Below are 27,841 nucleotides of genomic sequence, written 5' to 3'. Positions count from 1 at the left end.
GTGCAAGTTGTGTATAACCGTGTGTGTATTGTGTGAGGGGATGAAAGTGTGGGGGGTGTAAGGATGTGTTTAAGTGTGTGTTCTGGTTGTGTGTGTGGGTCCATGTGTGTCTGTGGGTGAGGCCATGTGTCTGTGTGTCTGTGTGGGTGTGGCTGTGAACTGGATTGTGTGGTGAGCACATCTGTGGGTGTGCATGAGTGTGAGTGTGCAAGTGTGTCTGCACATGCGGGTGTGTTGGGTGTGAGTGTGGGGCTGAGTCTGAGTCACTGAGGCTGAATCGAGATCAGGAAGGGGCGAGTAGGGACTGTCCCTCGCTGCCCACCGAGGGTCCCAGGTAGGGCTCCTGGCCTCGCACTCCGCCCCCCGAACCCCCCCAACACCCTCCACTTCCGCTCTGGCCGGGCTTCCCCATCCTCCTGGAGGTTTCTAGGAGCCTCCAGCCACCGCCCTGAGCGCCTAAGGTCTTCCCCGCCCGGGGCGCGCGTCAGAACGCACAGTCTCCCAGCCCAGGCCCGGAGGCTCAGGCTGCCCAAGGCCGGCACCGCGGAGCTGCAGCGCGCTCAGCACCGCCCCGCCCACCCCGACGCTGCCCCTCTGCACCCGCTCACCACCAGTCCCACCCAGCAGCCTCCGTCCGAGAGGTCAGAAGCCCACGAGCAGGAGATGCCAGTGGGGGGACGGGGGCAACCCCGGCCGGGCCAGGGGCGCGCCGCCCACCAACACGCCCCGCAGTCCCCCGCCCCCCGCCGCCGGGGAAGGACGGAGGGGGCGGCCTGGGATCGGGTGCGGGACTGGGAGTTCTCCAAGGTGCTAAAATAAACCCAGCGAAGGATCAGGTTTCCCGACCAAAATAACCCAGGAGCGGCCTTAGAAATGCGAACTGAGAAAGCGATCCGGGCGGGAGGCGGGGGTGAAAAATGCTTTCCGCGGGGCTCCCTCGCCCTCCTGGCAGGGGAGCCCGCGGCGGACCCTCCCTCCTCTCCCCTGCAGCTGCCAGGCCGTTGGCCCCACCCAGAGTGGAGCTTCTCACCCACTCCCTCGCCTTCCTTTCTGCCGTCAGTCCCCCAATAGTGTCACAATAGTCCCCTAACAGTGTCCCACTGGCCATCTTTGATGACCAGGTGTGTAGCAGGTTCGAGCCCGGCTTGGAAGTTGTTTCTACTATGAGCCAGGCACTGCCTGAGCACCTGGGTCCCACCAGTGAACAAATAGACGACAGTCCCCGCCCCGGGGGACTAGCCTTTTCCTAGCAGGACACAGAACCCCAAACACTCACAGAATAAAGAGGTGAGGCTATGCTGCGTCCGAAAGGGATATGGGCTTTAAAAAAAAAAAGAAGGCTGGGCGTGGTGGCTCACACCTGTGATCCCAGCACTTTGGGAGGCCAAAGCGAGCAGATTGCCTGGGCTCAGGAGTTTGAGACCAGCCTGGGCAACATGATGAAACCCCATCTCTACTAAAAATACAAAAAATTAGCCAGGCGTGGTGGTGCACACCTGTAGTCTCAGCTACTCGGGAGGCTGAGGCAAGAGAATCGCTTGAACCTGGGAGGCGGAGGTTACAGTGAGCTGAGATCACGCCACTTAATTCCAGCCTGGGTGAAAGAGCGAGACCCTGTCTCAAAAAAACAAACACGAAAACAAAAAAACAGCAGAGAGCAGAAGAGGGAAGAGGGCAAGGGGTGGGGGGTGAGATTTGACTTGGGGCTCCCTGCTGGTTCATGCAGTGGCCTGGCTAGATCCCTCAACTCTGAGCTTGTTTTCCCCTTTGTGTTCAGGGCGTGAAAAGCCCTGTCTGTGAAGTGTCTGTGCTGGTTACACTGGGTGATGTAGGGCGTAAACTTTACTCCAAGCCTGGCACAGGCATAGCAAGGGTTAGGTATAAGCCAGGGATAAATATGCATGTTTGTATTTATGGTAACTATCTTAAACTCTTAAAGACAGAAAACAAGTGTCTGCAATGTCCAAACTGCTCTAGGTACCAAAAGCTGCCAGAAAAATCCTGCTGTCAAGTGAGAGAGAGGTAGTATTGTCAGATGGTTAGGGATTTAGGCTGAGCTTTGGGTCTGAATCCTTGTACCAGCTGTGGGCCCTGGCAAATCAATTCACTCCCAGCCCACCTCTCAGCAATCGATATTTGGAACAAGGCCCAGGTGGAGCAAGGCTCCTGGGACGTCTACTGGTCTAAGGGGACAGGGCCACCAAGGTCATCTTTGCTCTTCTCATTGGTCCGTCCATGGGGCCTGGCACATTATGGCTTCAAGAAGTGTTGGTGAAGGCTGGGTGCGGTGGCCAACGCCTGTAATCCCAGCACTTTGGGAGGCCAAGGTGGGCAGATTGCTTGAGCTCATGAATGCAAGACCAGCCTGAACAACATGGTGAAACTCCATTTCTTCAAAAAACAGAAAAATTAACCGGGCGTGGCGGCATGCGTCTATAGTCCCAGCTACTTGGGAGGCTGAGGTGGGAGGATCACTTAAGCCTGGGAGTTGGAGGTTGCAGTGAGCCAAGATCATGCCACTGCACTCCACCCTGGGCAACAGTGCGAGACCCTGTCTCAGAAAGAAAAAAAAGTGTTGGTGAGTGAATGAGTGAAACTGAATGATTAAGTGAATGAGCGACAGATGAGGCCAAGCAGGCAGGGAACAGAGAAGCTGTGGGACACATAGCCAGGAGGACAGCTCACAGGCTCAGAGTCAGAGGGACTGGCCTGCCTAAGTCCCAGCTCTGGCCCTGGCTAGCTGTGTGGCCTCACAAGTGATGTCACCACTCTGGGCCTGCACTTGTTCCTCTAACATGGGAAGAGGGTGGTTGGACTTGCCTTGTCAACCGCGAGTGTCTGTGGCCCCATCCTGCCTCCCATGTCTGGACACTACAGTAGGTAGTTTGGGCTAGCCCACCAGATCCCATGGGGATCCCTCCCAGCATGGTCCCAGCCACCCCACCTTGACTACTTGTTTCTTTTTTCTCTTTTTTTTTTTTAATTGAGACGGAGTTTCGCTCTTGTCATCCAGGCTGGAGTGCAATGACGCGATCTTGGCTCACTGCAACCTTTGCCTCCCGGGTTCAAGCGATTCTCCTGCCTCAGCCTCCTGAGTAGCTGAGATTACAGGTGCACGCCACCAAGCCCTGCTGATTTTTGAATTTTTAGTAGAGACAGGGTTTCACCACATTGGCCAGGCTGGTCTCAAAGTCCTGATCCACCTGCCTTAGCCTCCCAAGTAGCTGGGATTACAGGCGTTAGCCACCACACCCAGCTAATTTTGTATTTTTAGTAGAGACCAGGATTCACCATGTTGGTCAGGCTGGTCCTGAACTCCTGACCTCAAATGATCCACCTGCCTCAGCCTCCCAAAGTGCTGGGATTACAGGCGTGAGCCACTGCGCCCGGCCTTGACTACTTGTTTCTATCCTGCTTTAGGGCACAGGGATATATGCAGAAGGACAGCCACCCTAGAGTAGTTTTTGAATAGTTACACAATGGAAACAATGAAATGTCCAATAACAGGGGATTGGTTACACAAATTCTGGCCCATCCATGTGACAAAATGCCAGGCAGCCTTTGAAAAATAATAGAGTGTCATGGAAACATGGCCAGATTTATATCGTTAAGTGAAAAGGATAGGTTGCTTTTCAGAAGAATGTATAACGTCATCACATGTTTAAAATGCATATTTTGGGGCCAGGCGCAGTGGCTTACATCTGTAATCCCAGCACTTTAGGAGGCCAAGGCAGCAGACCACTTGAAGTCAGGAGTTCAAGACCAGCCTGGCCAACATGGTTGAAACCCCGTCTCTACCAAAAAATACAAAAATTAGCTGGGTGTGGTGGCATGCACCTGTAGTCCCAGCTACTCGGGAGGCTGAGGCATAAGAATCACTTGAACCCGGGAGACAGAGATTGCAGTGAGCTAAGATCATGCCACTACATTTCAGCCTGGGTGACAGAGTGAGAGCTTGTCTCAAAAAATAATAATAATTTTTAAATTCATATTTTTGTGTATGTTGCATATATATGATATGTAGAGATATAGATTATTTAGTATATATTATTTTCTAATTAATAAAGTAATGCTTGGTTGATGCAAAATATTTTAGTAATTGGAAATGAGACAAGTGAGAAACCCTTTATATCCTGATCACCCTCATGTTAACACTGTGTGGTAGGATGAAACCTATATCAACCGCGTGTGTTGAATCTATTGCAGTAAGTATGTAACACTTTGATAGTAAGAAAAAATAAGGCTATTGGTAAAATTATACTCTTTTATAAATTGGCTAATTATTTTGTGGATGTGTGTCCTGGTATCCCCAACTAGACTGCGAGATCAATGAGAGGACGAAATCAATAAAAGCATTGAATGAATGGATGGATGAATGAATGAATGAATGAATTCTCAGTCTCTTGGGAAGTGGGATTGTGCGGCCCATATTGGGTGCTTATAAAGGTTTGTGGGGGCCAGGCACAGTGGCTCGTGCCTGTAATCCCAACACTTTGGGAGGAGGAGGCAGGAGGATCACTTGAGCCCAGGAGTTCGAGACCAACTTGGGCAATATAGTGAGACCTCGTCTCTAAAAAAATAAAGTAAAAATAAAGGCTTGTGGGTTGAGGCAACCAGGAGTGTCTGTGGTCCCATCCTGCCTCCCTGTATCTGGGTGCTATAGTAGGTGGTTCAGGTTAGCCCACCAAGCTTGCTTGCTCTTGCTTCCCAGCTACCTGAGAATGGGAACAGAGTCACCCCACCATACAAGGGAGAGGAGCAGGTCTCAGGGTCCTGGAGGAAGCCACCCAAAACCATCATAGACAGAAAGAGCCCTTCACACAATCTTCTTGCCAGCCCTCAAAGGGGAAAATGGGCTTGGAATGGCGAAAGGACTTGCCTGGGGTCACTCTGGAGGTGGCTGAGCCAGGGTTTGAACCTGGGGCCATCCTACCCCAGACTTTATGTCTTAACTACTGCTGGGCAGGAGCCAAATCAGACCCCATGGCCCCAACAGTGTGAGGCCCATTGTGGCTCTCAGAACATGCCAGCAGCTCTAGCCAGACGAAATGCTGACACAGCCTCTGGGTATTAATAGCCCCTGTCTGGGCCGGGCTCCTGTGCCCCTCCTGAGGCCACCCAGGGAGAATGGGGTGAGTGCTTGGTGGGGAGATGAGCAGATCAGTTCCCCGTGGTCCAGGGATCTGAGTCCAGCGGCCCTCGTGCCACCCCCCATAGGGACCACTTAGGAGCCGGACCCCTTCTCTTTTCAGCTTCCTGGCTGGAGGCCTTCACCCACTCAGCCTCAGCTTCCACGTCTGTAAATGGGGATATCACAGCTGCATTACAGGACTGTCATTAGACTTTGTCGATAAGCTGAACACATAGAGAGCTCAGCACACAGAGAGCTTGACACGCTCAATATCCGTGCCTGGCGTGCACACTTCTATTTGCGCCAGGTTCCAGCCGTCTAGTGTCCGAGATGAAGCAGCACATGTCATCATTGCTGCACCCAAGATGGCAGGACGTCTCGCGGCCACGACATCCCCTCTATGGCCGCACAGTCTGAGTGGAGCACGCTGGAGAGGAAGAGGGGGGAATGAGGCAGGTCTAGCCTGCTCCAGCCCAGCTGGACCCAGCCAGGGCATCTGCAGGGAACCCCAGACTGAGGGCTCCTGGACTCTGGCCTCATCCCTGCCAGGGATGGGGTGGAGGCCAGACCACAGGGTTGGGCCCTTCTGAAGAGGGCACTCAAAACGAAGAGACGGCTGTGCCTCGTTTGTCAAATGAAATCAATTACTAACCCACAGGGCTGAAATCGATTCCTAACTCACTCTGCAGCAGGGACTCAGCTCAGCGTTTCACAAACACTGTCTCACCCAGACTCATGAGAGCCCTAAGAGGTGGACACTGTCATTCCCATGTGACAGGTGGAAACACCAAGGCCCAGGGAGGCCAAGTGACTTGCTCAAGGTCTCCCAGCTGGTTGATGGCGGGGCAGAGCCCCATCTGTCTGACTCCAGAGCCTGGGTGCCCGTCCCCCATGGCCAGGGAACACCCACTCCCTCCCAGGGCAGCTTCCTGTTCTTGGGAGGCTCTAGGTGGGCCTGAGGCACCGTGGGCTGACTCCATGGTTGGAAGAGAAGTTGCAGCCCCCTGCCTTCATCTGGGCGAGCAGACAAGCCTTGGCCACTGAGAATCAGGAGACGGAGGAGCTCACTTCTGACTCTTCTGGTCAGCTTAAATTGGCAGCTTCCCCCATCGAGCCCAGGCCCAATCAGCCCTAAAAGGGCTGTGGAGACTTCGGGTTCCCACAGGTGGTGCAGATGGGAGCAGGGATACCTCCCTCACATCCCGAATCCTCAGCTGGGCCCTCTGGGTCTGCGTTCTGGGTTTGCAGCCTCTCGCCCCTTGGGCCCCATGCAGCCACACGGGCCTCCTGGGCCTCCTGCAAGGCAGGCTCTCCCCGAATGGGACTCCCCCTTTGTTCTTCCTTCCTGGGGGCAGCCGTCCCTGATTCCCAGACCAGACCCAGAGCCCCCAGAGCCCCGCTTCTAGGATCCTGCCACACATTTGCACACCTGTGACCACTTACACGTGTCCTTCTTTCCATCCCCACTGAGCTGTGAGCTTTTTGCAGTGCGCCCAGCGCTGACACACTGCCAGGCGCTCGGAAACTATTTACGGGTTGCCTGAAGCTGCTGTCACACTCCCGTCCTTTGCGAAGTTCCAGGTAGTGGAGGCAACCTCCAAGAGGCAATCCATTACCAACCAACTCATGACCCCTCCCTCCGGTGGAAATCAGAGCTCACGGATTGTCGTTTGATTGGACTGTGATGCGCTGAAGCTGAATTCAAGACTGATTTAAAAAAAGACCTGCCAGCTGAATGAATGCTGTCACAGAGGGAGGAGCTGGACCTGGCCCCAGGGACCCAAGATGATGCTGTCAGTGACGTCGTTCACTCCATCTGGTGCCCAAAGAGGCCTCGGCCCGAGCAACACCGTCCAGTTTACAGGACCAGGTCCAAGCTGCCAGGCCGCTGGGGCAGGCAGGCCTGGCTTGCAGGGGTCTGGACGGCTCAGAGGGAAGCTGGTAAAAGCAGGGTAAGCCCAGGTCCCACCTCTGCCCCTTCAGAGGCCAAGGCCACTGCAGAGTCCAGAGCAGCCGGAGGACTACATTTCCCAGAGTTCCCCAAGCCCAGGGATGAGCCATTGGCCGATTTAAATAGCCCAGGCCCGAGGCAGCCAGGCCGCAGCTGTGGACTCCTCACCTCCCGGAGGCTCTGCTGGTGCAGGCCCCGCATTGGAGGGCTCGATTGGCTGCCCGGCTGGCACTGACGTCCCCTTGGAGCTGGGTGGCAGCGGAGATAAACAGCCATGTGCAACTCTCCACACTATATTTAACAGCTGCGGCGGAGAAGGCAGGGAGGCAGCCACGGTGGCGGCTCTGGGGGCAGCTCTTGTCTTCGGGGAGAAGGCCCTTGGAGCCGGGCTGGCATCGGCCTTCTCGGGGTGAGCGAGGTCACCATGCCAGCTTCCCAGAGCCGGGCCCGTGCCCGGGACCGCAACAACGTCCTCAACCGGGCTGAGTTCCTGTCCCTGAACCAGCCCCCCAAGGGGGGCCCGGAGCCCCGCAGCTCGGGCAGAAAGGCCTCGGGCCCATCAGCACAGCCCCCACCTGCTGGTGATGGGGCCAGAGAGCGACGCCAGTCACAGCAGCTGCCAGAGGAGGACTGCATGCAGCTGAACCCCTCCTTCAAGGGCATCGCCTTCAACTCCCTGCTGGCCATCGATATCTGTATGTCCAAGCGGCTGGGGGTGTGCGCTGGCCGGGCGGCGTCCTGGGCCAGTGCCCGCTCCATGGTCAAGCTCATCGGCATCACGGGCCACGGCATCCCCTGGATCGGAGGCACCATCCTCTGCCTGGTGAAGAGCAGCACACTGGCCGGCCAGGAGGTGCTCATGAATCTGCTCCTGGGTGAGTGTGCCTGCCGCCCGCCACTCACTGTCAGGCCCCTCGGGAGGCAGCCCGGCCTGCCCAGCCCCACCCTGGCCGGGACCTGCACAGCCCTCAGAAGCCGGCTGGGATGGTCTAATGAGGTTAGGCAGGAAGGGTGCCCCAGAAACAGGCAGGCTCCGGCGTGGGGGAGCGACAGCCAGGGATGCATAGACGAGGCTGTCCTGCCACATGCCAAATGAAGACAGAGGCCATTGTGGCCCTGTGAGAAGGGCCTGCTCAGCAAAAGGCACCGCTGCCCAGAGGCAGCTTGAAGGGAGGCTGGGCCAGAGGCGGTGGCCTCAAGGGAGACGGTCAGGGCTCTGGTGGGCATCCTGGAATGGGGTGTCACTGTTTGACTCCTGCCCCACGGCTGAGGTCCTCGTTCCTTGACAGCTCCCAGCCAGGCTGTTCCCGTGAGCTGCCCCACGAGCACCTCCCGCCTCGGTTCAGGAACCCGGAAAGCTGCCCAGGCTTCTTCCCCAGGGTCTAGGGACCCAGGGAGTTCCCCTGGGACTGCCACCCACTCACAGCCCCCTGGAGTTCTTCCCTGCTCCCTCCCAGGGGGAGTCACTGGAGAAGGGGTCGGGGGGCCAGTTGTGGGTTTGTTTGTTTGCAAAGTGTTTGCCACCAACGTCTTACAGATTAGCACCGCCCTGTGCCAGGTGCCACGTGGGGCCCATGTGGAGGCAAGCCATTCCCTCCACCCAGAGGTGATGCCCAGCCCCCGTCCGGCCCACCCTTCGGACACCACCAGGTCCCCAAGGTGCCCCAGGAAGCTTCCACCCTCCATGCCAGGCCCGCATCGATTTCCTTGTCTTTCCCAGTGTGGCCATCATTTGAGGGACATGTGAGGTGGAGGTCTCAGGCAAGGCAAACATTAACAAGGGGTCTCATTTCCAAAAGGGCATTGGGTTGGACCACGGAGAACATCGGTTCCAGAGGAAGTTAACAATAAAAACATGTATCTCCCTGCTCTAGTCTCAGTCTGGAGGCTCTATGCTCTCTGGGTGGGACTCGGGGAGGCAGAAACCATTGGATACTTCATGCAGGAGATGGCTGGGTCTGCCACCTTCGAGGTTTTCTTGTTCCTTTTTTTTTTTTTTTTTTTTTAGACAGAGTCTCGCTCTGTCGCCCAGGCTGTAAGGCTGAAGTGCAGTGGCGCGATCTTGGCTCACTACAACCTTCAGCTCACTACAACCTCCGCCTCCCGGGTTCAAGCAATTCTCCTACCTCAGCCTCCCAAGTAGCTGGGATTACAAGCGCACACCACCACACCCAGCTAATTTTTGTATTTTTAGTAGAGATGGGGTTTCACCATGTTGGCCAGGCTGGTCTCAAACTCCTGACCTCAGGTGATCCACCCGCCTTGGCCTCCCAAAGTGCTGGGATTATAGGCGTGAGCCACCGTGCCCGGCCAGTTTTCTTGTTCTTATTACTAAATTATTTACATTACAATAACTTATGATTTACTCCTGAATAAACAGTCTCACGAGGTTGGTGCCATTATCATGCCCATTTTACAGATTAGGGAACTGAGGTTCCTATAAATAAAGCAACCTGGCCCAGCCTCAGGGCTTGAGATTTGCACCGGCTCCAGCTGACACACAGGCCTCTGCTCTTCCAGGTGCTGTGCCACGGGCGTGGGAGGGAGGGACAGAGCAAAGTGGCCGAGGCACTAGGCCAGGCGCTTCCAGGGGCAGAACCTGCTCTCATTATCCACAGTTTCACACAGGGCCACGTGGCTCAAGAAGACTGTTGGGATTTAGAGAGGTAGGTTGCCTGCTGTCAGAAGATGGGGTGGGAAGGCATACACTCCAGTCTGTCTCTCAACCCTGCTCCCTTGACCCCATCTCTTCCTTCCCACCTTCTTTCCCCATGTGACAAGGGAGGTGATGAAGATGTCATTGGTTGAGTGCTTACCGTGTTCCAGGGCTTTGCATAAACCATATCATTACTTCTGATCTTCACCATAACCCATGGAGCTTGGTGCTGTTATTATTCCCCACTTAAAGAGGGGGAAATTGAGGCATGGGGTGACGATGGTTCTAAGGTCGTGCAGCTAGTCAGTGATGGAGCCAGGAGCAGAACCGGGAGCAACTCTAGCTTGGCTTTGCATTTTCAGAGGAGAGGGAGAGGGAACCAGCTCAGACTGTGTGAAGCTTCCAGCAGGGGGAGGATCAGAGAAGAAAGGAGGTGCATCTCAACTTACCCACAGTCAGTGGATGCTCTAGTAAGGGGGTGAGCTCCCCGTGGTAGGAGGTATGCAAGCAAGCTGCCTCACATCACCAAGTAAAATAGCTCTGCTTTGATTTGTTTTTTTTTTTTACAGGAATGTTTGCTTTTAAGAACATTTCCCCTGCCCCAAACATTGAAAAATTTGCAACCTACTTGTTAAGATAAGGCTTCAGGCTCATTCCAGCAGCCAGCTGCCATGGGCACAAAGCTGTTTGCCCCACAGGATAAAGACGAAGATTTGAGTTGCCTTCCTCCTTGAACAGAAGTGATAGACATTTTAAAAAATCTTTAAAAACATCATGTATTGAGCTTTATTATGTACCAAAGACAATGGCATGAACGGCCTGTATTTTATGATGTAAAAAAGCTGTCGATGACCTTTCAAGGTAAATATTAATATGCCCATTTTACAGATGAGTAAACTGAGGCTCAGAAAGCTCAAGCAACTTGCCCACCACACAGCTATAAGCGGTAGGTTCAGGAAGTAAATCCAAGTCCCCATGACTGCAAACCCCCCCACTCCTTGCTGCTTACCGTGGGGCTGCAGGTCAGGCGTATCACCCGTGTTCACTGCACTCCTGGAGCGTGTGTGCTTTGCAGAGGGGAATGATCTGGGAGGAGGTTGACTGTCTTCATATCCAGGTATTGAGGCCATGGGGACATAGGGCCTGGCACAAGTCAGGCATCCAGCACAGGCCACAGAGCAGGCCGGGTGGGTCTGGGGACCCTGAGGTCACTCTGTGGGGATGCCAGCCCAGCCCTCGGCTTGGTGGGAGAAAATTGCAGCAAATGGCCAAGGCAGGCTCTAATCCTGCAGCTCTGGTCTGACCTGCCAGGAAGGAAGGTCCCACGGTCCCCTGCCCCGGGGAAAGCAGACCACCCACTGAGCGCACACTGCAGGTTCCATCTGTCCTTTTGTCTTTGGAGGGCACCCTTCAACCCTGGAGCACAGGCTCTGGGGTCAGACTGGCTGTTGTCCAGGTCCCTGCTCTGACCCTTACTTGCTGTACGCACATGCTCAAGTCAGTTCCTGTCTCTGAGCCTCAGTTTCCCTATCTGGGGGCTGAGGGGGATGTGGCAGGGATGTGAAGGGAGCTGGCAAAGCATTTGGCATGGTGGGTGCCATGCCACACGGTGACATCACTACCATACTGAAGTGGGAGGGAGCCCTACCTAGCCCTGCCCACCCGCTCTGGCCCCGTGGCACTGAGCTAACCCCCAGGGGCAGTCTCTGGGCTGGGAGCAAGACCTCCGAGCTTGCGTTTGGGACCTGGGTTCCACTTGGCTCTGAAGAGGCAGACTTGGGGGCTTGGGAAATGGGAGCTGCAGCTACGAGGCCTAGGAAGGGGTCCACTGGGCCCAGGGAAGTTTTCTGCATGCTCCCTGCTTGGCAAGCAGTCCCATGCCCTCCCTGCTTGCCCCTCCCCTAGTGCACACTGTCAAGACTCTAGAAAGCTCAGAGCCAGAAGGGGCCTTAGCAGCAGGCAAAAGTTTGGACTCCACAGGCAGCCGGACCTGGGTGCAAATCCCAGCCCTGCTGTGGGAACTCAGGCAAGTGACTTTGCCTCTCTGAGCCTCAGTTTCTTCATCTGTCAGATGGGTTGTTGGGAAATCTCCCTGATGAATCACACATGAAGTGCTTGGCACTTACTGATGTTGGTTAACGGTTAAGTAGCAATGATTATCATCATCATTATCACTGTCATCATTGTCAGAAGTCCAGGACCACCCTCCTGCCAGGTACCTTCCAAGCTCTAGATGCCTTGAGACCACCTGTCCCCTTCTCCCTCCCGAGCAGCACCCAGCTTGATGATCCGAAGGGAGCCAGGTGACAGGTGACAGTGACCAGGCCCATCCCAGTTCACTAAGCCCATCCTTGTTTCCTCATGGGCCTGTCCTGTGGTGGTAAATGCCTCTGGTCTTGTTCCTTGATCTATGTCCTTTATGAAGGTATCTTTTTGTTTGTTTGTTTTTGAGACACAGTCTGTCTCTGTTGCCCCGGCTGGAGTGCAGTGATAAGATCTTGGCTCACTGCAACCTCTGCCTCCCGGGTTCAAGCAATTCTCCAACATGGTTTCGTTATGTTGGCCAGGCTGGTCTCGAACTCCTGACCTCAGGTAATCCACCCACCTCGGCCTCCCAAACTGCTGGGATTATAGGCGTGAGGTGATCCACCCACCTTGGCCTCCCAAAGTGCTGGGATTACAGGCTTGAGCCACTCTGATGGCCTATAAAAGTATCTTTTTTTTTTCCTTTGAGACAGAATCTCACTCTGTCCCCAGGCTGGAGTGCAGTGGCGTGATCTTGGCTCACTGGCATGAACCCGGGAGGCGGAGCTTGCAGTGAGCTGAGATCGCACCACTGCACTCCAGCCTGGGCGACAGAGTGAGACTCCATCTAAAAAAAAAGTATCTTTATTGAGATTTTCCTGAATATGAAAACTACTTTTTTTTTTTTTTGAGATGGAGTCTCGCTCTGTCGCCCAGGCTGGACTGCAGTGCTGTGATCTTGGCTCACAGCAACCTCTGCCTCCCTGGTTCAAGTGATTCTCATGCCTCAGCCTCCCGAGTAGCTGGGATTACAGGTGCCCGACACCACGACTGGCTAATTTTTGTATTTTTGGTAGAGATGGGGTTTCACCATGTTGGCCAGGCTGGTCTTGAACTGTTGACCTGATGATCCGCCTGCATCGGCTTCCCAAAGTGCTGGGATTACAGGAGTGAGCCACCATGCCTGGCTATGAAAACTACATTTTTATGTCATTTTTTATTTTGATAAGCTATACATCACACAAAATTGATCATTGTAGTCATTTGAAGTGTACAGTTCAGTGGCATTGAGTCCATTCACACTGTTGTGCAGCCATCACCACCATCCATCTCCAGAACTCTTTTCATCTTTCATCTTAAAACACAGAAGCTCTGTCCCCATTAAGCACTGACTCCCCACTCCCCTTCCCCCAGCCCCTGGCAACCTCCATTCTACACTCTGTCTCTGTGGATTTGACTGTTCTAGGGACCTCACGTAAGTGGAATCATACTGTATTTGTCTTTTGTGGCTGGCTGATTTCATTTAGCATGATATCCTCGAGGTCCATCCATGCTGTAGCGGGCGCCGGCATTTCCTTCCTCTCTAAGGCTGAATAATGCTCAGTTACAGGATGGACCACATTTCGTGTATCCATTCGTGCACCCATGGACACTTCGGTTGCTTCCACCTTTTAGCTGTTCTGAGTAACGCTGCCGTGCGCACAGGTGTATATGCTTCTTCTTGAGCCCCTGCTTTCAGTTATTTTGGTTGTATACTCAGAATCGAGCTGCTGGATCACAAGGTAATTTTGTGTTGACTTGTTTAAGGACCTGTCCTACTGTTGCCCACAGCGGCTGCGTGATTTTACATTCCCCCAGCAATGCCCAAGGGCTCCCATATATCCACATCTTCGCCAACACTCATTAACTGGTTTTTCAATCAGAGCCATCCTAATGGGTATGAGGTGGTATCTCGTGTGGTTTTGGGTATTTTTTGTTTGTTTTTTGTTTTGTTTTGGGGGTTTTAGTTTGTTTGTTTTTTGAGACAGAATCTCGCTCTGTCACCAGGCTGGAGTAAAGTGATGCGATCTGGGTTCACTGCAACCTCCACCTCCCAGGTTCAAGCAATTCTCCTGCCTCTGCCTCCCAAGTAGCTGGGACTACAGGCGCCTGCCACCACGCCTGGCTAATTTTTCAAAGATGAGCTTTCACCATGTTGGCCAGGCTGGTCTCAAACTCTTGACCTCAAGTGATCCTCCGGTCTTGGCTTCCCAAAGTGCTGGGATTACAGGCGAGAGCCACAGTGCCCAGCCTACACATTCTTGTAGTAAGAAAAAATGCAATGATTACAAGGCTAGATCAAGAAGAAAGTGAGCCTCTCCCTTAAACCCTCTCCCAGGAAGAGCCTCTGCCGCAGCTTGGGCCACGTGCCCCTGGATTTTTCCCCGTGCGAATGCTAATGTGTGATGTGTTTCTCAGGCTGTGTTTTGCCCGGTTTGGCCTCACTCTCACAGCTGTGGCCCTCCCACCTGGAATCCTGATCTGGACCCTCCATGTCCCTCGCACCAGCATGAGGGGTTCAGATGCTCCAGATAATCTGTTCTGGCAGCTCTCCCATCCCCTGCCCTCTGGCTCTTGCTCTCAGGGACAATTTAGGTGACAGCCTCTCCACGAGGCTTGTCTAGCCTGTTCCTAACTGAGGGATATTTAGGCTGATCCCAAATCTTCACTCAGATACCCTCCTGTGGGAAACCGCACACGCTACCTCCTCGGAAGTAGAGGGGTTCCCTCCCCAGCCTCCTTTCTCAGCGTCTCAGTGGGCCTCAGTGCAACAGTCAGTCCCTCAGGGGGGGCCTTTGGCCACCCCCAGGCCAGGTCAGGGCCCCTTAATACACTGCCCTGGCAGCTGTCCACACAGCGGATGCAAGAGAAATGCAATAGTTTGTGGTGCCAGTAGGCAGGTTCTGGATCAGCATTGCCCACCAGCACAGCTAGTGATTTCATGTCCCTGGGACCTGCTCCCAGGACTCTGCTGGTGCTCAGCAGAGTGAATAACCAGCGCCATCAGTCTTTCTATTGATGATCCTGAGTGCTTTGCACGCCACTGGTCTTCAAAGATAGGGAGAGCTGGCTTTAGCAGGTGGAGTCTTTTTTTTTTTTTTTCTAGAGAGAGTCTTGCTCTGTCACCCAGGCTGGAGGGCAGTGGCGCGACCTCAGCTCACTGCAACCTCTGCCCCCCAAGTTCAAGTGATTCTCCTGCCTCAGCCTCCTGGGTAGCTGGGATTACAGGTGCCTGCCACCACACCTGGCTAATTTTTGTGTTTTTAGTAGAGACGGGGTTTCACCGTGTTGGCCAGGCTGGTCTCGAACTCCTGAGCTCAAGCTATCCGCCTGCCACCGCCTCCCAAAGTGCTGGGATTACAGGCGTGAGCCACTGTGCCTAGCCTGTAAAAATAACTTTTTAAAAATGTGCACAAATAATGCGTGCTTGTGGCAAGAAAGATTTTAAAGTGCAGAATTACAAAAAGTCAGTAAAAATCACCCCAATCCTCTTGCCCAGCAAGAAGCATTGTTAGCATTTAGAGCAGTAACTTCTAGATTTTTTTCTCTGTATAAGCACGTTTGCTTACATACATATCTTATTTTATGAAGATGGCATCCTACTGGAAATCCTATTTTATAAGTGGCCTTTTCCACTTAACATACCCCATGGCTTTCTGATATAGTTGGGCTATAAATATACATGGGCCTTATCATCTGCAGTGGCCACAGCATGCTCTGGTGTCTAGATTAGGCCACAGTTTGTCCTGTCTGTCTCTTGAAGGGCGCTGGGTCGTTTCACATTTTTCGGTGTTATAAACAATGCTGCAGTGAACATCCCAGGCCATGAATCATGGCCCACATCCCTAACGATTTCCCAAGGAGATATTCCTGCAAAGGGAAGAGCTGAGTCCAAGGGAGACACGTGGAGGAGAGTTCTGATTCCGAAGCCAAATGCCCTTCGGGAAGTTCAGACCGATTTACACACCCCCTGGGCAGTATATGGCTGGCTCCCAACCTTCCGGAAGCCAGAATGGGGGATGAGAAGCAGGATTGACTTCCCAGCCCAGGAGCACTGGGACCCCTCCTCCCAACCCAGCCGGAGAGAGACATCTGCCCACAAACCCAGCCCTTCACAGCCTGCAGGGCATCCCAGAAGCCCTGTCCTTGTTCCTTGCTTTAGAACAGCTGAGCCCACAACCTTCACCTCCCACCCCTACCCCACTAGCCCCAACTCCCCAGAGACCCTACCCTGCTCTGAGCTGGTCCCACAGAGTGCGTCCTCAGGGGGAAAGCAGCCCAAAGCCACAAAGGGCCACACTAGGTCACCCCAGCTGCCCCTCTTCCCACAGTGCACATAGCTGCTGGCAGACAAGTGATGTTCTGATTTTCAGAGGCCTCAGGAGGAGATGATTCCAAATCTTCCAGGATGGCAGCAGCTCTTTTCCAAGAAAGCCCTGGCTCCTGCCTGGCCTCTGGGAGCCTCCAGCACTCTGGTTCCCCGGCCACCATCAACCCCGAGGGACCTGGGCTAGGGGAGAAGGGTGGGCCTCGAGGTGGGTTCTTGTTGCCCTCTGAGGGCCGGGAAGCCTCTAGGACAGCAGGGCCCCGGGGACAGCTGTGCTTCCTGCATGGGGGGTTCAGACATTCAGGCCCCAACCCTGTGCAAAGAGCTGAGAGTGGAGCTGGTTGGGATGGAAGAGCGTGAGGGGTGGTGGAGCCAAGCCCTGGTGTCCTCTGACATGGTCCCGGGGGTCCATTACCGAGTGTCTGCTGCACACAAGCATCAGAGCAGGCCCCTTGGCATCCCAGCGTATCCATGGCAGGGAGCTCTGGGGGATAGACACACCGAGGTTATGCTGTCCACAAGTGGCCAACCTTGAAGCCGGTCTCTTTCTGGAGCCTGAGTGCACCCTGGGTGATCCTGGTGAGTGGAGGCCAGCAGAGGCTGAGTGACCTCCCCGAAACGTGCACATAGCAGGTCCAGGGCAGTGCAGCTCCCACCAGCTCCCTGGCTCTTGCCCCTGAGCCTCCTGCTGGGCGGACCTTTCCCCTCACAGGGGTCTCCTTGCCCTCCTTGAGTCAAGAAGAGGATGTAGGTCGGTCGACTGGACAGGGCCACGTGGGCGGAATCAGCCTTGAGTGATGGCGCCATTTGCTTCTATTTCTGGGCACCAGAGGATGCGCTCACAGTGTCAGAATCACAGTCACTCAAGGCCTGGTTGCGCTGGAGGAGGGAGAGAGGCCCTGCAGGGGCAGCAGGAAAGGGCAGAATGGGGTGGGAGGCCCAGGGGAGACTACGGCTCTGTTGGAGAGCTGCCCTGTGGTCTGAGGGTGGTAGGCGGGCCACTGCCTCTTCCATTCACAACCCTCCCGGCCAGACGGCTGCGGCATGGTGAGGGCGAAAAGCCATGCACCCCGTCACACCTGTGATAGAGTAACGCTCAGTGTCACTATGTGCTTACTGCCCACCGTCCCGTTTGGCCACAGGAGACCCTGCCAGCCTCGTTCACAGTGCCAGGCCTGACACATGCCTGAAATACCCAAGAACCGGTGGTGCCCAAGAAAGGGTGGAAAAGTGAATGAACCAGGCACAGGCTAGGTGGGTCAACCCGGCTGGACAGCCAGGCTGGGCCCTATGGTCCCCACAGGGCCCAGGGCAGAAAAGGAGCAGAGCCTCCCCCTCATTATGGCCTGAAGAGAGGGAACCAGCCCGAAATAGCCACAGCTTCCCAAAGGCCCAGCTGTGGGGCGTCTTAGTCCATTTTGTGCTGCTGTAACAGAATACCACACACTGATTTATAAAGAATAGAAGTGAATTTGCCTCATGGTTCTGGAGGCTGGGAAGTCCACGGCTGAGGGGCCGCATCTGGTGAGGGCCTTCTTGCTCCCTGTTGCCTTCTGCATCACGTGCAAGGGAGCACATGCCTGGGAGGGCAGGAGGTGACCACACTCACCGTTTCGTCAGGAACCACCCTCGATACCTGCATTCATCCATTCATAAGGGGAGAGCCCTCATGGCCTATCATCTTTTTATTTTATTTATTTAGTCCCAGCTACTCTGTTTCCTACACCGAGTCTGTATGCTTTCATTGGGAAAAATAATGTTTTGCTGCTAGAGATTTGAAAGGAGCCAGGCACAGTGGCTCACACCTGTAATCTCAGCACTTTAGGAGGCTGAGGTGGGAGGATCACTTGAGCTCAGGAGTTCAAGACCAGCTCGGGCAACAAACTGAGATACTGTCTCTACAAAAAATAAAAAAATTAGCCAGTTGTGGCCTGTGCCTGTGGTCCCACCTACATGGGAGGCTGAGGCAGGAGGATCATTTGAGCCCAAAAGTTCAAGGCTGCAAGGAACCATGTTTGCACCACTGTACTCCAGCCTGGGCAACAGAGGGAGACACTGTCTCAAAAACAGAAAAAAAAAAAAAAAAAAAAAGGGAAGGTGTGGGTCTAGCTTAGTTCTTGGCCTATGGATCCTGACAGCCCATGCAGAGAGCTGGGGCATGTGGGGAGGTCGAGACACCCAGCCCTCCTTGCCTTTGGCCACCCCATCAGAGTTGAGGTGCTGGGCCCAGTGTACCCCCCGGGTGACTTAGTAAAGTCAGCCTTTCCTCCCCACTTTTTCCTTGACCACAGCAGCTGTCCATTAGGGCCCTGTGCTCGAAAGGCAGATTTTGTTTATTTATTTATTTATTTATTTATTTATTTATTTATTTATTTATTTATTTTGAGACAGAGTCCCGCTCTGTCACCCAGGTTGGAATGCAGTGGTGCCATCTCAGCTCACTGCAACGTCCATCTCCCAGATTCAAGCAATTGTCCTGCCTCAGACTCCCAAGTAGCTGGGACTACAGGTGCCTGCCACCATATCTGGCTAATTTTTGTTTTTTTAGTAGAGATGGGTTTTCTCCATGTTGGCCAGGCTGGTCTCGAACTCCTGACCTCAGGTGATCCACCCACCTCGGCCTCCCAGAGTGCTGGGATTATGGGCATGAGCCACCGCGCTGGCCTCAAAAGGCAGATTTTGAACCCATCAGCTGCTGAGTCCTGGTTTTCAACCTAAAGACCTGGTCACCAGTAGGACAGATGGCCCATGCCTTCCAGTGGCTGGTGTCATATTTCAGCCTACCGTGGAGCCCAGTCCCGGTCTGCATGAACCACCCCCTACCCCAGATTCTGGCAGCTCTTCAGGCACCCAGACCCTGGCTGGCCACCAGTCACCAACCACCACCACCAGGAGGCCTTGCTTGGCCTGGCCTCTCTTACTTGTCTTGACATGGTGGAGGTCTTGGAACCTGAGCCAGACAATTTTGACCCTGGTGGGGCCTTAGGAAAAAAAGCCTTCGCTGATGCTCCTGCACGGCGCCCCAGCCTCCAGGACCAGAGCCTCCCACAGCTTCCTGGGCCAGGCGGGGCTAGGACTCACAGGCAGTGTAATGGCAGCAGTATGCTGTCAGCCACCACACTCCTCCCCGGTTCATTGGCTCATTTCCTCCTGGGACCACCCTTGCTATGGGTGAGTAGACCAAGGCCCTGAGAGGGGAAGGAACTTGTTCTTTTTTTTTTTTTTTTTTTTGAGAGACGGAGTCTCGCCCTGTCGCCCAGGCTGGAGTGCAGTGGCGCAATCTTGGCTCGCTGCAACCTCCGCCTCCCGGGTTCAAGTGATTCTCCTGCCTCAGCCTCCCAAGTAGCTGGGACTACAGGCGCCCGCCACCATGCCCAGCTAATTTTTTTGTATTTTTAGTAGAGACAGGGTTTCACCATGTTGGCCAGGCTGGTCTCGAACTCCTGACCTCAGGCGCTCCGTCCACCTCGGCCTCCCAAAGTGCTGGGATTACAGGCGTGAGCCACTGCGCCTAGCCAGAACTTGTTCTTAATTAGCAGGGTCGACCCCTCGGCCAGAAGCACCAGGACCCCTCCTCAAAGCCCCAGCCAGCGAGACTTGAACCCCACCTGTGACTCCAGAGCCTTCAGATTTAACCCCCTCCCCATGAACTGCCTTCCCTCGCCAGGTGGAGAAAGCCTGTCACCAGGCCATTTTTGGGGAAGTGGGGGGGGGCTTGCAGATGAGAGGGCTCCCTGGGCTGGAGAGGACCAGCTGGCCCCTCTAAGCTGGCTTCCTCAGCTGCTCCATGGGGCGAAGGGATGCCAAGGTCAGCACAGCTACCTCCCTCTCCCACCTGCCCTGGGGACCTGGCAGTCCCCAGTCCCTCTCTCCTGCTGGAACTGTGACCTCCCACAGGCTTCAGATGGCACGAAACCCGGGCATGGTCAGCACACGAGCTGGCCAGCCACACGCCTCCCCTGCCACCTCCTGGGAAGACCCAGCCCAGGGGAACAGCTGCCGTGAAATTGGCAGGCAAGGGTAGAGCAAGGTTTTCTCGAGGCCTTCAGGCCCCGCCCTCCTTGGGCCAGCCAGCTCCTCTGTGCACCTGCTCAGCCCCCTCCTGTGCTGGCCAGGCACTTCCAGGGTGCAAGGCTCTCAGCCAGCCCTGTGGCTAATGAGAGGGGCCAGGAGATGCCACGATTCAAACCCCAAACAGAGAGACCAGACTACAAGCAGCAACCCTGAAGTGGGCAGGAAAAGGGGAAGCCCTGAAGTTCTAGTCCTCCAGGGAGGACTGCGTGATCTGGAACAGTCTAACTGCCTGGCATGGACAGTTAGGTGCACCACAGTGCCTCACAACCTGCAGCAAGGGGATCGGGGGTATGTGATGGTGCAAGACTTTCAAAAGCAGGCAGCAGAACAACATATGCAAACCATGTTACAAGCTTTATTAAATCTATGCTCCAAAGGCCGGGCACGGTGGCTCACGCCTGTAATCCCAGCACTTTGGGAGGCCGAGGTGTGCGGATCACCTGAGGTCGGGAGTTCAAGACCAGCCTGACCAACATGGAGAAACTCCATCTCTACTAAAAATAGAAAAATTAGCTGGGCGTGGTAGCACACACTTGTAATCCCAGCTACTCGGGAGGCTGAGGCAGGAGAATCGCTTGAACCTGGGAAGCGGAGGTTGTGGTGAGCCGAGATCACACCATTGCACTCCAGCCTGGGCAACAAGAGCGAAACTCTGTCTTAAAAAAAAAAAAAAAAAAAAAGCTGTGCTCTATAAGTGGATGGAAAGGTCTGGAACAATGACTACCTCTGAGGGGCAGGATTACAGGTGATTTAAACTCTAACTTTTGTTTTCTGTTTTGTAAATGTTCTGCAGTGAATAGTGTCTTCTGTGTCTTTTTTTTTTTTTTTTTTTACTTTTTTTCCATTTCTGCCAAGAGCTGAACATTCCGATAAATACTGAAAAGTTTTCTAGGAAAGCTCCCAGCATCTGGCTGCACTGAACTGTCATTGAGTCATAACCCCCGACCTTTATCCAGCCCTCCTGGTGGGCCAGGCGTTTGGGGGACCAACTCAATCATTTGCTGCGACTTCCCTGCTTTAGCACTGAATGTCTTGTGTCCTAGGAAACCCCTCTGTCCCAGTGAAACCTTGTCACCCTGCAGTCAGCAACCTGCCTGCAGGCATGGTTCCTGGCCCCCTCTGGGAGGTGGGTGTCCCTGAGCTTCGTCTCACAGGTGAGGAAAGTTAGGTGGTTTGCCTGAGGTCACACAGCTGGGAGGCTCCAGGGCTGGAGCTCACAGCTGGGTCTCTGGCTGTGATGCCTGTGAGCTTTGCCACCACACTACACTGTGGGTGTTGTCTTCACTGTCCGTGAGGCAGGGCTTGCAGGAGCTGTGACCTCACTGGGGTCCCCAAGGTCACCTGAGATGGGGAAGCACAGGGGGCAGGGGCACGGGCTCCCTGCTGACTCTGTACCTGCCCTGGGGGTGCTGTCTGGCCTGCCGATGCCACCCCCACCCCCAGGTCAGAGGGTGTGAGCTCCAAGGGCCTTTCTAAGGGTGCGGAGGGTTGACCTGGAACCCCCACATTGGCGATCTGGGTGCCACTCAGATCAGCTGGGTGAAACTGGGGTCCTGGCATGGTGCCTTCCTCTCTCGGCACAGAAAGGCACAGCAGCCCCCCAAGGCCACACAGCAGGGTGTGGCAGAGACACGATGGAGATCCAAGTCTCCCCTGTGTTTCCAAAATGGGGAAAGAAAGGCCAGGCGCAGTGGCTCACGCCTGGAATCCCAGCACTTTTTGGGAGGCGGAGGTGGGCAGATCCCTTGAGGTCAGGAGTTCGAGACCAGCCTGGCCAACATGGCAAAACCCCGTCTCTACTAAAAATACAGAAATCAGCCAGCCGTGGTGTCAGGTACCTGTTGTCCCAGCTACTCGGGAGGCTGAGGCAGGAGAATCACTTGAACCCGGAAGGCGGAGATTGCAGTGAGCCAAGATCATGCTGCAGTACTCCAGCCTGGGTGACAGAGACTCTGTCTCAAAAAAATAAAGAAAAAGAAAAGGAAGGAAAGAGCCCACCTCGCTGGTTATGAGCCTCAGGCCAGTAACTCAACTACGTTTGGAGACTGTGCCTCTGTTTCTAGCCCCAGGGGAAAAAAACCTATGAACAAACAGGCACAGCCCCTGCCTCCACGAAGTGATGACTTCATGCTGCAGACAGCGAACCCTCACCTCCCAACAGATGCCTCAGTGACTGCGGGGGAAAAGCCACGAAACAGAGGGCCAGATGTTGAGACTGAACCATTCAGGGCCTGAGCTGTCTGGAAGGCCGGGGCAGGTCCCTGAGGTGGTGGGTTGGGAAAGAGTGGAACATTCCAGAAAGCAAGAGCCTCAGGTGTGAGTGCTCAGAGCTCCAGGGGTTCATCTTGTCCTCTGTAAAGGGGGGAATGACACAGCGCAGTTGCTGGGGAAAACAGTGGGGTTCCTCAAAGAGTCACACACAGAGTTACTGTCATTACCAACCAGCGACTCCAGTCCTAGGGATCTACCAAAAGAACTGAAAACAGGCACTCGGCAAACACTTGCACATACGTGCATAGCAGCGTGAGTCACGGCAGCCGAAAGGCGCAAACAACTCGATAGCCATCAATAGATGAATGGATAAACAAATTGTGGCCGGGCACAGTGGCTCACGCCTGGAATCCCAGCACTTTGGGAGGCTGAGGTAGGAAGATAGCTTGAAGCCAGGAGTTTGAGACCATCTTAGGCAGCAAAGTGGGATGCCCATCTGTAAAAAAAAAATTTTTTTTAATTAGCTGGGCGTGGTGGCACACTTGTAGTCTCGGTGGCTCAGGAGACTGAGGGAGGAGGATCTCTCAAGCCCAGGAATTCAAAGTTACAGTGAGTTATGATTGCACCACTACACTCCAACCTGGGCAACAGAAAGAGACACCATCTCTGTCTCTCTGTTTCTCTCTCTCTCTCTTTTTAAGACAGGGTCTCACTCTGTCACCTTAGCCTCCTGGGTAGCTGGGATGAGAGGCGTGCACCACCACACTCAGCTAATTTTTGTATTTTTTTGTAGAGATGGGGTTTTGCCATGTTGCCCATGCTGGTCTCAGACTCCTGGGCTTAAGCAATCCTCCCACCTCAGCCTCCTGATAGCTGGAACTACAGGCGTGTGCCATCACACATGTCTAATTTTTGTATTTTTTGTACAAGCAGGGTTTTGCCATGTTGCCCAGGCTAGTCTCGGACTCCTGGGCTCAAGCAATATGCTCACCTCAGCCTCCCAAAGTGCTGGGATTATAAGTGTGACCCACCGTGCCCAGCCAGAGACATCCGTCTCTTAAAAAAAAAACACTGGGCGCAGTGGCTCACGCCTGTAATCCCAGCACTTTGGGAGGCCAAGACGGGCGGATCACGAGGTCAGGAGATCGAGACCATCCTGGCTAACACGATGAAACCCCATCTCTACTAAAAATACAAAAAATTAGCCAGGCGTAGTGGCAGGCGCCTGTAGTCCCAGCTACTCGGGAGGCTGAGGCAGGAGAATGGCGTCAACCCAGGAGGCGGAGCTTGCAGTGAGCCGAGATGGCACCACTGCACTCCAGCCTGGATGACTGAGCGAGACTCTGTCTCAAAAAAATCAAATAAAATAAAGAGGCCGGCGCGGTGGCTCATGTCTGTAATCTCAGCACTTTGGGAGGCCAAGGCAAGCGGATCACTTGAGGTCAGGAGTTTGAGACCAGCCTGGCCAACATGGCAAAACCCCGTCTCTACTAAAAATACAAAAATTAGCCAGGCGAGGCAGCGTGCGCCTGTAATCCCAGCTACTCAGGAGGCTGAGGCACGAAAATCACGTGAACCCGGGAGGTGGAGGTTGCAGTGAGCCGAGATCATGCCACCACACTCCAGCCTGGGCAACAGAACGAGACTCCATCTCAATTAAAAAAAAGAAAGAGAAGATGAACAAATAGTGGTCCATCCATATAGTGGAATATTATTCGGCCATGAAAAGGAATGAAGTGCTGCCACGTGGGTGGATGCTGGAAACATTATGCTAAGGAAAGGAAGGCAGACACAAAAGGCCACATGCTGTCTGATTCCATTTACATGGAGTGTCTAGAGGAGGCAAATCCTCTAGAGGAAAGCAGATTGGTGGTGTCCCAGGGGCTGGAGAGAAGGGGATGGGGAGTGGCTGCTTCGTGGGTACGGGGCGTTCTTTTGGGATGATGAAATGTTTTGAAATCAGAGAGAGGAGGTGGCTGCCGACATTGTGATGTGCTGAATGCCGCTGAAGCGTGCACTCTAAAATGGTTCACTGTACAAGATGTAAATTTTGCTTCAATTTTTGAAAAATGGGAATGGGGCTGGGCACAGTGGCTCACACCTGTAATGGGTGAACACTTGGGGAGGCTGAGGCGGGCAGGTCACCTGAGGCCAGGAGTTGGAGACCAGCGGGGCCAACATGGCGAAACCCCATCTCTACCAAAAATACAAAAAATTAGCCAAGCATGGTAGTGTGCACCTGTAATCCCAGCTACTCAGGAGGCTGAAGTATGAGAATCCCTTGAACCCAGGAGGTGGAGGTTGCAGTGAGCCAAGATCAGGCCACTGCACTACAGCCTGGGCAATAGAGCAAGACCCTGTATCAAAAAAAAAAAAAAAAAAAAAAGGAAAAGGGGCCGGGCGCGGTGGCTCATACCTGTAATCCCAGCACAATGGGAGGCTGAGGCGGGTGGATCACCTGAGGTCAGGAGTTTGAGACCAGTCTGTCCAACATGGCAAAGCCCCATCTCTACTGAAAGTACAAAAATTAGCTGGACGTGGTGGTGGGTGCCTGTAATCCCAGCTACTCAGGAGGCCGAGGCAGGAGAATCGCTTGAATCCGGGAGGTGAAGGTTCCAGTGAGCCAAGATCTCACCTCTGCACTCCAGCCTGGTCGACAAAGTGAAACTCTGTCTCAAAAAAAAAAAAAAACAAACAAACAAAAACCCAAAGAAATAAAATGCGTATTAAGTCAGGGCATGAGAAAAGCTGTATGAAAAAATTAAACACGGTGAGGGGAGACAGTGTGGTGGGGGCTTTTTACAAACAGCGTGGTCAGGGAAGGCTTCTCCGCTAAAGGAAGTAGCTACAGGAAGGCAGGACGTGCCAGGCAGGGGAGACAGCAAAGGCAACGGCCTGAGAGGGGACCCTGCCTGGGGGTCAGTGTGGCTGAGTGGCCTGAGTGAGGAGCAGAAAGGGGAGGCGAGGTGGGGGAAATGTGGGGGGCCAGGGCCTGGGCCTGGCTGGTGGCCCTGATGGTCCAGGGGCCTCTGTCTCCCCCCAACAGCCCTGCTCCTGGACATCATGACGGTGGCCGGCGTGCAGAAGCTCATCAAGCGGCGCGGCCCGTACGAGACGAGCCCCAGCCTCCTGGACTACCTCACCATGGACATCTACGCCTTCCCGGCCGGGCACGCCAGCCGCGCCGCCATGGTGTCCAAGTTCTTCCTCAGCCACCTGGTGCTGGCGGTGCCCCTGCGCGTGCTGCTGGTGCTCTGGGCCCTCTGCGTGGGCCTGTCCCGCGTGATGATCGGCCGCCACCACGTCACGGACGTCCTCTCCGGCTTTGTCATCGGCTACCTCCAGTTCCGCCTGGTAGAGCTGGTCTGGATGCCCTCCAGCACCTGCCAGATGCTCATCTCCGCCTGGTGAAGCGCCCGCCGGCCCACACAAGCCTCTGGGGGCAGGGCTGGCCCTAGAGAAGGGGCAGGGGGTGGCGAGGTGGCGGGCGTGGGTGGAACAGAGCTGTCAGGAGTCAGAGCGGCCACCCCCACCTCATCTTCCCCTCCTGGCTGGAGGCTGGCGAACCCAGGCCACCCCTCCCAGAGACAAGCGTGTTTGGCAGTGCCAGGCCTCTTGCCCCTTTGCTTGGACTCCAAGTCTCCTCTCTAGGCAGCCAGGACCCACCCATGGGGACAGCCCTATTTAGCTTCTGCTCTGGGAACAGCAAAAATCAGGATGGTGGGAGGGGCCGAGTCTTGTCTTATCCTTTCATCATCATGACTGTTGAGTTCTTGGCTGTGCCCATCACGCCACAGCACGACGCCTGCCAAAATGCCCCCAACCTACTGCCTGATGCAGGTGCCATTGCCATTAATGGTCATCGACAGCTTAGGGCAGCACTTTCCAACGGGTGCCCATGGGACACCAGCCTGCGAGATGCTTTTGGGGGAAAGGGGTTTTGTGGTTCAATAACTTTCGGAAGTGCTGCACACTCTGTCCCCAAGTTGGACATTCACAAAGGCCGTTATTGCCGTAAAGGCTCTGACAAGCCCTGTAGAAAAGCTTCTTGCTAAACCTTCTTTAACCCATGTTTTCTAAACTTATTTGACCACAGAACCCTTTTCTTGGGGAACAGCTATTAACCCCCAAGGAATCATTGGTTCCTCAAGTGCGTTTTGGGAGCTGCTGCCAGAGAGCTAAAGGGCCTGGGGTGTGAGCTGACTCTCCGCTGGGGAGGCCGGGTGCACGCGCCACAGCCCGAGGAAAGCGCTGGCCACCGCCCGTGGGCATCGATGAGGCTTTGGCCCCCAGGGGCCGGACTCCATGTGACCTAATAGGTCGTTTCCAAGTCACCCGTTTTGGATGTGCATTTCATGTGACAATACAGATGACATGCAAATGGCCCTCTCCCGTGTGGCTTTTTCCTCGTGCAATTCAATTGCTCTGGATGCATTCGCCTTATTAGCATGGAACGGGCGGAGGGGTGGGGTAATTCTTCGGCCCTAGACAGTGCCATGATGCCAGGGATCGGGGGCTCTGGGCATAGCTGGCCTGCTCCTGGACTTTACCAGGCTGGCCAGTCCCTTTGCCCTGGGGTGGCTGCCTGGTACTCCCTCAGCCCCCAGGCCCTGTGCTGGCTGCTACCTGGGGCCTGGGCAGGGACCGTTTGAGAGGCCCTCACTGTGATGCTGATGGACCAGAGACCCTCTCTCACTTCAGCCTCAGGCCTTCCCAAGCCCTCAGCCCCGACTCCTGGCTAACCTGATCCTCGTCCGCCAGGAAGTAGGCAAGTGACCAGTGAAACACAGCCAAGCCTAAGAGAGCTGCCGCGAGGGATGTGCAGGGCAGTGAGGGCTCAGAGAAAAGGCCCTGGAGCCCAGCCTTGGGGCGTCAACGCATAGGTCCCAGAAGGGGGAAGTCTGAGCCCAGATGGAGGGAATGGGTGGAGGGAGCCAGGAAGGAGGGGAAGAATGTTCTAGGCAGAGGGAGGAAAGGGGTGAGGGCCAGGAGGCAAGAGCCCCCAGGTCCTATCACAGATCGGCAGGAGGCTTGGGGACACCCGGAGCTCCCCGAACCACCCTTTGAGTGTGAGCGCTCATCTGCAGCTCTCAATAGCCCTCTGATGTAAGGTGATCGACATGCCCATTCCATAGATGGGAAAATTGAGGCCTGAGACTTGCCCAAGGTTGCCCAGCCAGGAGGCAGCACAGTGAGGTGGGAGCCAGTTTGCCTGGTTCTCGGCCGCATCCCGCCACTCTCTGCCTCTGTTTCCACATGGCCTTCTCCCTGTGTCTGCGTCTGTCTTCCTGTCACTGTCTGTGATCCCCTTCCTATAAGAATAACAGTTATACTGGCTTACAGTCCATCCTACTCTAGTATAACTTCATCTTAACCCACATCTTTTTTTTTTTTTTTTTTTTTGAGATGGAGTTTTGCTCTTGTTGT

The 27,841-nt window shown here is 54.6% G+C and overlaps 1 protein-coding gene across 2 annotated transcripts; it reads left to right on the top strand.

Annotated features, from left to right (window-relative positions):
* The first annotated feature begins 1,104 nt into the window (after window positions 1–1,104).
* On the top strand, window positions 1,105–26,799 carry PLPP7 (phospholipid phosphatase 7 (inactive)). Of its 2 annotated transcripts, none has more exons than XM_003822387.6 (3): window positions 1,105–1,287; window positions 5,253–7,957; window positions 25,461–26,799. In XM_003822387.6, exons 2-3 carry the CDS (start codon window positions 7,507–7,509, stop codon window positions 25,823–25,825), a joined length of 816 nt encoding a protein of 271 aa, XP_003822435.3. In that variant the 5' UTR covers window positions 1,105–1,287; window positions 5,253–7,506; the 3' UTR covers window positions 25,826–26,799. The 2 variants fall into 2 exon arrangements, with proteins under 2 accessions (XP_003822435.3, XP_054973542.1); XM_055117567.2 differs by lacking the exon at window positions 25,461–26,799 and adding an exon at window positions 10,308–10,479.
* Window positions 26,800–27,841: the final 1,042 nt, after the last annotated feature.

Source organism: Pan paniscus, chromosome 11 (genome assembly GCF_029289425.2).
Source record: "Pan paniscus chromosome 11, NHGRI_mPanPan1-v2.0_pri, whole genome shotgun sequence".
In the NCBI taxonomy this organism is placed as follows: Eukaryota; Metazoa; Chordata; class Mammalia; order Primates; family Hominidae; genus Pan; species Pan paniscus.
The sequence above is the reverse complement of the archived record's forward strand: the minus strand, read 5'-3'. Positions and strand labels throughout refer to the sequence as shown.